The sequence below is a fragment of the Suricata suricatta genome, chromosome 3 (genome assembly GCF_006229205.1).
Source record: "Suricata suricatta isolate VVHF042 chromosome 3, meerkat_22Aug2017_6uvM2_HiC, whole genome shotgun sequence".
In the NCBI taxonomy this organism is placed as follows: Eukaryota; Metazoa; Chordata; class Mammalia; order Carnivora; family Herpestidae; genus Suricata; species Suricata suricatta.
The window spans coordinates 67,325,930-67,339,023 of record NC_043702.1 but is presented as its reverse complement, the minus strand read 5'-3'; the positions used below and the strand labels follow the sequence as shown (position 1 = coordinate 67,339,023).

The window sequence follows — 13,094 nt, the reverse complement described above, 5'->3', positions numbered from 1 at the left end:
TTTGGTTCAAGCAAAAAATTTTATCTCATAGTATTTTAGGTACTCTTTAAAGCAAATAGTATAGTCAAGTGATGCTTTTCACCAGAAAGAAGCTAGTTGTTTTAAAACAATGTAGTGTTCCTTAAGGAAGTCCAGTTATAATTAGGACCACCCTTCATATTTTGATGTCACCCTCTTTGAACATACTTTCCTCCTAACATGAGATTCAAACTGTTGCACAATGAAAGTTTACCTTTAGATGTGATCATCTGTAGCTTCCCACGTGAAAAATATCTCCTGGTTAATGGTTAAGGTCTTTCATCTTCATAACAGTGGAAACTGGCAGAAAGAGCATGGCTTCCAGAAAACCTAAAACCACCAACACTAATAAGAGTACCCTTCCAAAGCCATTGCTTTTTCACGGTGTGTCTGTTGAAGGCATTGAAGTCTGATGACCAAGACCTCTAAAAATGTTGTACCTGGTAGAGTATCTCTTGGCACACAAAACAAAACTAAGCAAAACCGAAACCTCAAGACCAGGTTACCGGGGTCTGTATCTCTTGAGACCTAAGTTGGCTTCCTTGCAGTTACTGACACTGCCCCTTCCTTATCCCCACCCTGCCCTGTGCTATGGGTCCTGCATGCCTGTTAGAGAAGCTTAGACCCTTTTCTTCAGTGGAGGTGGGAATAGCAGTTGTGTCTTGTCCATCATTTTGTTCACTGTTCATTGTCAACAGTATTTTATCTAGCCTGATTGAAAGAAGGACCTAAGAACTAACTGAAAATATGACCACATCTGCAGGATGTCTAATCTGATCCTTGTTCGGCAGTGCTGTGCATACATGTGACAAACTCCTCTGTGGCTTATTGAACTGGACTGGCAGAAACAGGTCTCATTAAAAACCATACACTGCATCAGAATAGGTGAACAACTGCTACGCTTTATAAAGCTGACACTGCGATTGACGTTTCTCAGGGAGGTACCTGGCAGCATTAGGACAGACAGTGCTTGGTGCTGCCCTGGTGGCAGAGGCTAGGCTCCGGGACCATCTCCTCTGCGCCCCTTTGGCCGCCCACTTCCGCACCTTCTTCTATCCTGGATTCTCCTTCTTTGCGGTGATTTCCTAGGCCTATGCCCTCTCATGACTGCTTGGTAAATGTTGTTCGTAACAACTATTTTGGTGTGATCGAAACATAACGTTTCATACATTGCTACTTGGCAGCATGAAGGTAGCAGGTCATGTTCCACTCTCTCCTGAAATATTATTACCTTAGATTTTAAAATGTAAGTGATTCAAGGGCAGGGTACTGTCTCGTCTCTCTTGTGTCCCTTGGTCTTTGCAGAGCGCTTGGTACATAACAGCTATGTAATATATGCTGCTGCAATGGCACATCACAGATAGGATGCATATTTACCACAATCAAAGTGTAGAATTTATTAGAATCCTGAAAAATGAATGTAACAAGGAATGAAGACAGGAATAGCCATAGAGTAAGAAGATAGGGTCAAGTCAATAATATTTTTCATAGAAGTTTTGAGCCGGTTATAAAATTTCTGCTTTATAAGTTTGTGGAAACCTAATCTGATACCAAATCCACTGATTTTAAAGTGGGGGGGGGGAGCCTCATTCATTTCATTGGTTATTGTTTTATAATCAAACAATCAGTATGATCAAAGCAGGACATCAGGAGGAAGCAAATCTGTGAATTCAGTCAACATTCTGAATCTTTTCTCAGCACTTGGTGGCTGACAGTGCCATTGGGAAGATGCTCATTTATAAAAAGCTTATGAAACAGATCATCAGGCACACAGGAACTGGGCGGGTGTAGACAGGCCTGTGTGTCTGCATCCCTATAGTCCCTACAGATAGGATCTTATAGTCTGTCTTTCAAAAGATCGTTCCCCATTGTAATTGAGAATGCCAGCTTCGGAATTCTGACCTTCGAGCTACAAGAGAACTTAGGGACTCTTATAGTCCAAAACTAGTTTACAGATGAGGAAACCAAGTCCAAGAGATTAAATAACTAGTCCAAGGCCACAGAGTTCCTTGTGGGCTTCCAGGAACTGAACCTAACCCTCCAGGTCCAAGTCCAGGCTTCCTCTGCCGCCCCACGCTGCCCCGCTGCCCCGCTGCCCCTTTTCACTGGCTTTGTTGGGTGGATGAGAGGAGGAGCCAGGTAAAGCCCAAGGAGGAGTTAATTTGAAAAGTAGGATAGCAGCCACTTGTCATATGAAAGACACTTAAAAGTAGAAGGAAGTGAGTCATGCAGATAGAGGAGTTAAAAATACAGAGTTAAGGCTCTCAACACATCATGTGCACACTGTCATCTCTTCTTGCGGAAGGAGAAAAGACAAGGGAGAAAAGTTGCTTTGCTCTGACCTGTAAGTAGTGTGCGCTAAGAAGTGTGGCAGGCACAGGCCCGGGCGCCACAGACGCTTGCTCACACCAGCTCTCAGAGCTGGCAGCGCGCCACGGACGGCAGAAGCTCTAGCACTTCTTACCTGATGGCGCCGGGTGGTGGTGACAACTGAGAAGGGCTGTTTCGAGCTTGAATTGGAGGAAAAACAATTTGAAAAACACACTCGTAGCATGTGTCTATGTTGTTGACCACTAAGAAAGCTGTGCAGGAGTCCGCATAGAGAGAGAGAGAGAGAGAGAGAGAGAGAGAGAGAGAGAGAGAGAGAGAGAGGTTTTTAACTGTCACTTTATTACTTGAAGAAGAGTTATAAACCAAGGGTTTCCCCGCTGTCAACTATTCCATTAATTTGGGTTAAGGGAAGATGTGACCAGTAAAAGTGCATGGGTTCTTCCAGCTCAGGGCCCGACAGGCCAGCTGTGAGTCGCCTTTGTGTCAGTGGCAGGGAGGGACAGGAGAGGCCCCAGGTGTGGGCGGCTCTGCCCCGTGCTGGGGGTCACTGGGAGTAAGCCGTTCTGACCTCCCCTGCCCCCCCCACATCAGAGGCCTGGATCCTGGCTGTGAGCTTCCTGCCCATAAGCACACTCTTCGAGTTTCCCATGAAAACTGTCAGCATGAGAGTAGAAAAAGTGTTCTTTGAGACAATACCAAAAAAAATGCCCCACAAAGACAGGAATGGTAGTGTTTTATTACCAGCTTGCCCACTGATAAGGTTAACTGGACAACAGATAAGACAGAAGTCACTTGGGAATGAGTTTGTTCTGGAAGCAGTGAGGTGAAAGATTGTTCATCTGATGGGTAGGGTGAGGGTCAGTCTGCACAGGTGTGTGGAGGGCAGCGTGTGGGGTGACCACCTCCCTGTGACAGCAGTGGGGTGTCTATGCTACCGACCACGACACGGTTCTCACTAAAGACCAGGATCCAGTCTGTGCACAAAGGATGAGCCACTCGAGTGAGCCCTGAAATACCTACCGTGACATCTTGTCATTATGGTGTCAGTGCTTTCTGGAGATGGGGGCGGGACTGGCGTTTTCAACAATTACCAGTAATTCCTTTGTCCAAATGAAGACCATGGTATTAGTCTTGCATGATATGAAACTGTTTAAAAATGTCTGATTTTTATGTTTTAGTTCCTGTTTTTTGAATTTCCCCCTTCTGCAATTCTTGGTCTCCATCTCACTGAGTGCAGAGGGTTTTAGTTGCTGCTATGTATCTCTGCTTTGCGGCATGAAAGAGCAATGCTAGGGGCCCATGTGAAACTTTGGGGCTGGTGGTTGTGTCTGAGCAAGCGGACCTCAGTCTCCATGCCCCGCTGCAGTAACAGATTTCTCCTTGTCTTCCTCCTGTAGCATCGAAAGCCGGAAAGAGAAGAAAGCGGACTCAGGGAAAGGTGTTGACAGGGAGACTTGTCTATGACTTGATCTTCAATTTATTTTTTAAATATATATGAGAAGAGCGCCGCAATTATTAATAAAACTGCTTTGATCATGTATTGTAAATTGTCTCTCATCCCAAATCCACCTTCATACTGTAAGTAGTGCAATAACTTGTTTCATTTCTGTGTTTAAACTTCTGAACAGTGAGACACCCTTGTGAGCCTATACAGTAGCTAATGCAAGAATCTGTGTGCTCCTTGCTGTATGTTAGACATTTGTAAACACTGGATTCCCATTGTTAGTTTTCTGAGAGCAATAGCTTTCTTAAAGAGATGTCATATTTACCTAGTTTGTATTTTCCTACTTTAGTGACCTGAAGCTACCTGATCATTTCATTCAGAAGAATTTTGAAAGGTAGTTTTACTTCTTTTTATTTTTTTATAGCTTAGTGTTAGTGACTTCTTTCAGAAGACCCCAATCAAAAAGTTTGTTTGGAAACATTTTTTTAAAATTATATTTATGCATTTCCTTGATTTATCATAATACATTTAATACATAAGAGTTTATATGTAACTAAAACTTAGTCATTTGAAAAAAAATATATAGAACCTGTTCACAACTTGTATAAAAGAATCAGAAACTAGTGCAGAGAGTTAAGTAGGGGTTGGTTAATGATTCAAGTTGTGATTACAACATCAAATACTAGGCTTGTATGAACTACTTCTGGAAAACTTTGTAAGCTTTGTGAGATTTTCAGTATAAATCCTTATCAGAAATATGCCGTTAAATTTCTCTCCCATTAAAAACAAATGTTTTCCAAATAAACCTTTTATATACATACCCGTGGAAGGCCACGTGATGGACCCTTGTATGTGAAGTTTCACTCCATGGTTCCTCTGCTGCTAAAGGTCACGTACTGCTTAATGCTGCTTCTGAATCATGTTCTAATGTTAGGCTGACAGGTCTCCAACTGTAATTTCTTCCTTCTGCAAAGCTCTGTTCCACTTTTTAATTGAATGCATGTTGTAGAAAAATAATCTTTTAAATGAAAATTTTAGATTCTGTTTGAGAGGGTTCTGTAGATATTTCTGTCCATCAAAGAATCCAGTTTTACTGAGCTTGTACAAGAGGAAGGAAAGTTAAGAATTTTTGAGCATTACTAAACATATAGGATTTCATTTCTTTTTAGATGAATGTGAAGTTAATAAAGATGGAATCTTATAGCGCTCTCGGTTCCTAAGAATGACCAGTGATCATCAACCTTATAATCTGCAGTGTCCTATTTTACAATAATTCAGAGCCCTGGGGCTTTTCCAAACTATTAATTATATATTTTTTGGATAACTGCACATGAACAGTGAAAAAAATCCTCTTGCGATTAAGCTTATGAGGGACATTTTAAAACCCCAACAAAGCTTCCATTAGGTTCAACATTTTGATACTTTCTGAAAAATTCCTCTCACAATCTTTGAGGAGCCTTCTCTTTTACGGAACATAAACCTAAAACATATACGGATAATTTGCAGTTAATACAGGCTGTGTTTATAAATGCCAAGGAAAAATACAGAAATTTTCCATTCCAAATGTGTTGCTTTTGTGTGTTTTATAATATACTACATTGTAAACATTTCCATCATTTTATGATTTAGACTAGCTGTACGTGCCAGTCAGTCCTAAAAGCAGCCTCCTAGTGTTTTAATATATTAGTACCTGTTCTGTTACAAATGATCATAGTGAATTAAGACCTTCACTTGATCACTCATTTGAATAAGCAATCATATCCAATGAAATTCTGTATTTCTGAGTATTTTTATAGTTATTTTGTTTTCGTGTGAATTTTAATGCTATCTCTATGTTAATCCTAATATTTTGAAATCATATAAAATATAAGAAAAAATGTAGTGTTATATATTTCCTCCTAATTTCAGATTCCTGGTCAAAATTACTGAATACCTTGAATGTAATTTATTGCACAGTTCAAGTAATGTGTAAATGTGACTAGGATATTGTGTTTTTCACAACTAAGAAATGTTATGTGGAAATAAATATTTATCCTAATTAATTTCCTTGCACATTTTAAATTGTGATGCAAAGTGTCTTGTCTTTTTTCTCCTTAGTGTTAGTCAGTAAATCGATGTAGAACATTTTGATTGTTTGAACATAATGTTTAAATTTAAACACCCCTGTGAAGAAAGGTTGGGGATGCAGATATTTCAAGAGTGTCCAGGTAATTTGAACCTTATGAAAAGAATATTATGAGAGCTATAGTTGGATACATCTCTTCATTTTTCCAGCCCAGTGAGTTGGGTGCAAATGGCATTGCTCCCAAGACTATAAAACCTTCCAGGGTCTTTAGTAGGATTTTCCATTATTAGAGCTCCATAGACTTCAGTTTTTACTCCCGCCCCCCCCATTCACAGTCAGTCAGTCAGTCTCTCTCTCTCTCTCTCTCTCTCTCTCTCTCTCTCTCTCTCTCTCTCACACACACACACACACACACACACACACACACACACACACACACACACACCATGGAAAAAGCATTTCCTAAAATTTCTCTCCTCCCTGTTACAATGGCTCAGATAGGACCATTATTCTTTTGTAGCCATCTGGCAGTATGTTAGAGCAGTAATTACATTCAGAACTCTAATGTACTCATCAGTATTTTTCTTTTGACTTGTGAGTATACCTTCTAATTGTTACCATTTAACAGCCTTTGATACTGGGAAGTTTTTCCCTAATTTTAATTGAATATCTCTGTGGTGTGTAGTTTGAATCCATAACTTGATAGAAACTCTGCACTGACAATTCACAAGCAACTTCTATTTCAACACAATGCCTAGATCTTTTAGGATTTTTCCTGGCTCTTAAAAGTGTGGCTTCCCCCCCCCCCGCCATCTGCACTGATCCACCTCTGTTCCTATCTAGCTGTAGCTGTTCACTCCTGGCCACTTGACTATTTTACTCTTGTTTCAAATTGCTACCCAAATGTTCTAATAAGCTATTTTGTATATTCAATTGAAAGGAAATGAGATTTACAAGCATTTGAGAATTGTATGAGAGGAGTTTGGATGGATGATTCTCTAAATTTCCACTGGGAAAGGCTACTCGTAATCAGTCCCCTTGAAGAAGTCCAGTATTCAAGGATTACTGGTAATACTTTATTTTTGAGATCTCTTTGGGTGTTTTCCTCAGAAAGCTGCAGCTCACTGATACAACTCTAGCTCCGCTCCTGTTGGTGTGCTGGCCACAACTTCTGACCTGGACCTTTGAAAATAGAACTGTGGTCCTTGCTTCTAAGGGCACAGGAGACACACAGCTATAGCACAATTCGGTATGTACTGAGTTGGCTGCATAATGAAAGCAGAGAATAACTCAAAGATGGAACTTTGAGTAGGGCAGAGTTTGAGGAAAATGTTATGTAAGAGGTAGCATATGAATTAGGATGGAAATAGGGAAGGAAACCTACTCCAAGAGCTGCAGAGATTCTTAAACACATGCCAGTATTGAAATAAAAATGAAATTAAAAAGTTAAGCTATATGGTGTGACCGGAGCCTGCCATATTTGATATGTGGCATAATTGGAACCAAGCAAACAGCCCGGGACGGTGGAGTGTGAGGAGAGTAAGGAAGACCTGTAAGAAAAGGTATAAATACAAGTTGATCACATTATAAAATGGTGTTAAATTGTATGTTAGGATATTTGCACTTTACCCATTAAAAGTTTTGAGTAATGGAGAGGCACAATTTTTTTGGAAAGATTAGTTTAGCAGCAAAGTAGAGAAGATAGTGGGGGGAAGAGTGGCATCATTTCCTTAGAAATCCAGGAGGACTCTGAGCCTCAAACCAAAGGCTCTGTGAGTGGTCCCTAAACCGTAATTGTGACTGAAACCAAACCGGCGTAAGCATACTCCTTAGGTACGGAAGTAACTCCAAACACAATAGTTATATTATAAATCCTTTCATGTAGAACATTCTTTTATATGATATGGTTTGGTTTGTATTTGGAAAAAGAATGGTCTGAAAAGCATGGTATCGACAGTAATCCTGAGACTCTTAGAGAAATGTAAGTGTAGTACAAAGTTCGGCCAACGGCGGCTCGTATGAATCCAGAAATCACCTTTCCCCGCCCACCTTTTTTCCCCCCACTCATCTCATAGCTCTGACCACAGACTTCGCTTCGAATGTTGGTTCTCTTGCTTCTGGTGTGTGTAGTTAGAGATTTCTGCCATGTGACTTATCCTTTCCATTTGTTTATAAGCTTCGTAAAAATTAGGAAGAGTGTTTTATCCTTCTTTTCTAACTTTCCAGAGCCTAGGTCTGTGTTTGGATTTTTCTCCAGCTGGGAAAGGCTGTGGACAGAATCCTAAGTAAAATATATCACAAAATTCTGCTGCTCAGTTTAAGAATGGATTAAAGATCCAAAAAAGGCTCTTGCTGGTATGTCAGTGTAGAAGCAAAAGCGAATGGTTGACGAACACCTTCGTGTACCCAGCACCTGCAGACACAGGCATATAAGGCGGGGAACTGTGCGATCCCAGCAGTCAGCGATGGAGTCCTAGACCAGGATCAAAAGTTAAATAGCCGTGCACAGGAGGAGGGGAAGAGTGGGGGGTGAAGGTGCCAGATGCATACAATGCCAGCATAGTATATACACAAATCTTCACAGCAAGGCAAAAATTCTGAGAGGCTGGTGTTTCTGTACTTCTTTCAAATTAAGAAACTGGGGTTCAGAGGGACTAAGTTGTGTTCTTGAAAATGTTTCTTACTGTGAGTGGTGCTGCCGAGAGTCTAACCCGTGTCTACCTTATCCAGGCTGCGGTGCGCGGAGTCTCCAGCAGGAGGCAAGGAGTGACTGCCGACCTCTTTAGCAGGGTACTCAATCTGGGTCGTGCAACCAGAACCAAGTTAAGATGAGAAATAGTTCTTCTCGGTATGCTACATTTTCTTTGTGGCTCATATTTTTGTGATTAACACTGGAAACCAAACCTGCCCAATGAAATTGTTTGCTCACAAGTCACAAGTATCATGACTTTAGAAGAGAAGCTTCATGAAAAAGAGAAGCTTCATTAAATAATCAGGGGTTTGGTTATTGGGTGGGTCACACTTCTCACCAAATATGTGTTTTAAATAATCTGACAAAGTGGGGATAAATTGTTCAGATGAAAATTATGAAGAATAAAAAATTTCATTGGGTTTGTAAAAGTTTAAAGTCCATAACACCAGAAAAGATACTCTTCTCAATTTAGCAGTGGAGAAATTACTTTATTAATTCCAGTTCTCAAGTTTAAATGTTAATATTTTCACAGAAAGGTGACATGTGGAAAGATGATAAATTTCTACTGACCATGACATTGGTCTTATTAATATCATGCTCTGAGATTTTCTTATGGGTAGTGATGTTATGCTTTATCACATTCATCTCTCATTCTCAATCAGCTGTGTATCTGACATACTGAACACACCCTCCAGACCATTGAGGATGTTTGTAAAAAGACCTGTCACAAAATTGCCAACAAAATTCTCTTACCTTATGAAAAAAGCCATCCTTGTGTTTTGGTATATTTTTCATTTAGAACTTATAGCATCTTAAATATTGTGCAAATCTAGTAGTTTTATAAATTGGAATTCTCACGTCAACTTGGATCAAAAGTAGCAACTGCCAAGTAGTAGCACTGGTAGCTTCAGTGACCACCTGCGAATAAGAAAGAAAATGCCTAGAATGACATACTGCCTGATGTGATCATTGATCTTTATGGTCGTGGCTTTGAGTTTACTGAATTATGTTCTATGCCTTTTGCTTAAGGAAGCATGGAGATATATCCTTTTTAGCAAACATCTTTTCCAAAGATGTTCATAAATAATTTTTTAAGTGACTTTCTAAAACTCGAGCAAAACTTAAACTCTGGATCCATAGAAGAGATGTGACTCTCGCCCCTTTCCTTCGGTGCATGTGCTGCTGCTGGGCACTGGTGCGCTCCAACAGTCTGTGACAGGAATCTTAGCACTCGTGCACCTGCTGAGGCCGCAACTGTCAAGGGCGGGCAAGTCTGCACATTTCAGTACTGCACACTTGGTTCCTGTGTGTCTTCAGCTTAGCCTCAGATTAAATTTATCTCTAAATTATTTGTCAATGGCTTTACCTTCCTTTTCCAATAGGCCAATTTAAAACCCTTATTGGAGAGTAACACTTGCCCTATGAGGGCCAAATGAAATCTACTTTAACTTTTGTAACCCTCATTATGTGAAAGATACATGCTAGGATGTTTTATTACTTCTGGACTCCAGACTAAATATTTAACATGTTAAGAAATCAAAGGAACACTGAACCGTGTAGTTTTGACACTGTGCAATAGTTGTACAATATCAGATGTTACACAATGGTCTTAATATCTGTGTAGTACCTGATACAATACCTACTCTTGTACAGTGGTCTTACTTCCGTAAACTGATATTGTGTGATATCTGGTATCATTAACATCTGATATTGCCAAATGGTCTGAATATCTGTACAACATCTGATACTGCACAATATTTGGTTTCAATTAAAAGAAGAATTTCTACTTAATTTGCTTTTGTGATTATGAATTCAGTACGGGATGTGGACACATGATCTATGACTACTGTTTCTGGATATAGAACTCTGCAGAGATTGGTCCAGTTATTCATGACAACTGAACTCTATTAAGAAATAGAATTATGACTGGGACTTTCTAAGGCTGAAGTTTGATTTATGTCTCTAATGGATGAGTGGGATTTGAGACTTAAGGGGAAGCTATTCAATGGCATGGTCCTGAAGTGCAGTTGAAGCTGAATTTCACAACCCTCTGTCCATTCCTACGTGTGACTCACTGGTCTTATGTTGAATTGATAGATTCTTTCCACTTCTTTACTTTTAGATTTTTATGCTGGAGCTCACTCTGAGATAACTTTTTCCAGCAAATGGTCTGAAGCTAAGTCTGAGTTCATAAAATCAATTTTTTAAAAATGAGGCCATTTTGCAGGTAATGGGACCAAAAAAATGACATTTTCTCAGTTATCTAGTGGGCTACAGTCAGCATCTGAAATCTATACTTTCATTAATATAGATATGTCAGCCACAAATAATTAACCCTTAAGTAATCTAATTTTTTCTTAACCTACACTGAGATAATGTTGATTTTTTTTTAACATGAGCCTTATTGTAGTTTCCTGGAATAAAATTATAAATAACATAAAAATAATTTGGGTTTTTCAAAAGCTATATATATGTGGGATAACAGAAATTATATATGTATTACATAAAAACCCTATGAACTGCTTAATTTAACACATTTCCATGTATCTGGCTTTTTTTTTTTTTCCCAAAAACTGAACTCTCTCCATGTTTACAAGGCAGTCTGGGATAACAAGCAAAATAAACAAGAGCCTTTCTGGATAAGCGTGTCCATATGCCAGTGCAGTTTAGGTCTCATTCAAGACACAAAACGCATTACCTCTAAAAAAAAGGAAGGAACATTTATTCGATGACCAGGAGAAATTCCACAGGGTGTAGAGTGGGAATAATAACACGTCACTTTGCAGTTTATTTTCAGGTTTTAAAAACAAGTCCAAGGAAGTTAAATACCCTTGTAATTAAGCTGCTCAAAGAAATGACAGGAGAAAAGCTGATGCGAGGACTCCTTCAGGTTAGAATGTGTGATACAGACGTTTTCACCTCTCACCAGGGCAGGCCGGTGTGCTCCCCTCTCAGTTCCAGGCGCCCCCTCAGCAGGAAGCGTATTTATGAAGCCCGGTGGCAGCGCCTTCCCCTCACCCGAGCCTGCTTGCGTGGCACCTGCAGCCGTAACCAGAACCTGCGGGCCTTGCTTTGTTGCCAGTTTCCTTCTCGTTTCTTTGGAGTCTATTCAACTGCTGTGGTTTTACTCAGAAGTCAGTGCTTGCATTTATGATTTCCTGAGACTGGTTAAATGATCTTTCTCAGAAAACTCTGCCCATCTGGCTGTGAACAGCTCTCCTCCAGGAGTTGCTGACAGTAGCCTGGTTGGGTCATCGGGTTCAGACGTGGCTTCCCAGCCATGCCGCCCTGCCTCTTTCCTTAAACCTCCCTCTCTCGCCCTGGCTTCAGGGAAATCACTGCCTACAACTTGCCATCCATCCCTTTGAAGAAGAGAGCACGATTAGGGGAGTCCAGTTAGAAACAGATAAATGCTTCCCAGGGACCCTATGCAGAGCTCCCATAAGAACAACTCATATTTGTTGTTTCAGCAACTGATGTGGAAGTGATTTTAAATAACAAACAAAAACAGAATAATTCAAACTTGATTAACGTAATAATCTGCTGGGAACACAGAAGTCCCTACTTAGGGTAATAGATATGACATTTGGGAACAAAAGTAACCTTGAATTTCTTGATTTGTCTGTACTTTTTTTTTTCCAAGATCATCATAACAGTGCAGTTTTGAGACAGAACGAAAATGGCTTTTAATACAGTTTGACCTGCTGCTTTGAGGTGCTAAGGTAAAGAGAAGCACTGTTTTATGAAGTGACTCATGTGGGTATATATATGTTGGTGGGCCGTGCTGCTGGCGATTCCATGGTCTTCGTCTGTGTACCACTGCAGAGAAAGAAAAAGGTCAGAATTAGGACGTCACTTGTCTTCTTTTTTAATAAAAAAATAACTCAAATAGGGGAGTCGGGGTGGCTCAGTCAGTTGGGTGTCCGACTTCATGATCTCATAGTTCGTGAGTTCCAGCTCCGTGTCGGGCTCTGTACTGACAGCTTGGAGCCTGCTTCAGATTTCTGTGTCTCCCTCTCTCTGCCCCTTCGCTGTTTGCATTCTGTCTCTCTCCCTCTCTCAAAAATAAAATAGTAAAAAAAAAATTTTAAGTAATAATTCAAATAAGCTCTCACAAGCATACATAGGATTAAAACATTATTTTAAGGATATACACATGTTCTAATTAAACTATCCAAATCCATTTTCAGATATGACTCAAGGGCACAGAACCACATCATGCATGGGAGAAAATATGTATCCCATTAAGCACACTATTTTTATTTGTTATCAAGTGTCAGATTTCTCCTACACTATGGTGAGAGAAACTATATTAGAAGAAATGAGTTTGTTAAAAGCACTCTTTCCTGATAGTTACCAAGGAACTAGAAAAATCTGTTTCAATATTTCATATATGTTTAACATGAGGTCAAAAGTCAAATGTATTATTTACAAACACTTCAATTTTTCACTGGAATCTTCTAGCTGTATGTCTGATATTTATGAAAGCATTGTCCCGAGGCAAAAATTTATCAATCCATCCTAAATTAAATAAGTGGGAAGTC

General features: G+C 39.9%; 2 protein-coding genes across 7 annotated transcripts in view; one reads left to right on the top strand and one right to left on the bottom strand.

Annotated features, from left to right (window-relative positions):
• Positions 1-5,854, top strand: part of SLC4A10 (solute carrier family 4 member 10) — a 293,603-nt gene extending 287,749 nt beyond the window's left edge. For all 5 annotated transcript variants that reach the window (XM_029934489.1, XM_029934491.1, XM_029934488.1 and 2 more), the window contains one exon: positions 3,747-5,854. In XM_029934489.1, coding sequence (XP_029790349.1) covers positions 3,747-3,813 — 67 coding nt within the window. In that variant the 3' untranslated portion in view covers positions 3,814-5,854. The remainder of the gene's footprint in view (positions 1-3,746) is intronic.
• A 5,395-nt stretch (positions 5,855-11,249) lies between these two features.
• The window catches only part of DPP4 (dipeptidyl peptidase 4), a 78,070-nt gene continuing 76,225 nt past the window's right edge, over positions 11,250-13,094 (bottom strand). For both annotated transcript variants that reach the window (XM_029934484.1, XM_029934485.1), the window contains one exon: positions 11,250-12,369. In XM_029934484.1, the coding sequence (XP_029790344.1) occupies positions 12,268-12,369 (102 nt within the window). In that variant the 3' untranslated portion in view covers positions 11,250-12,267. The remainder of the gene's footprint in view (positions 12,370-13,094) is intronic.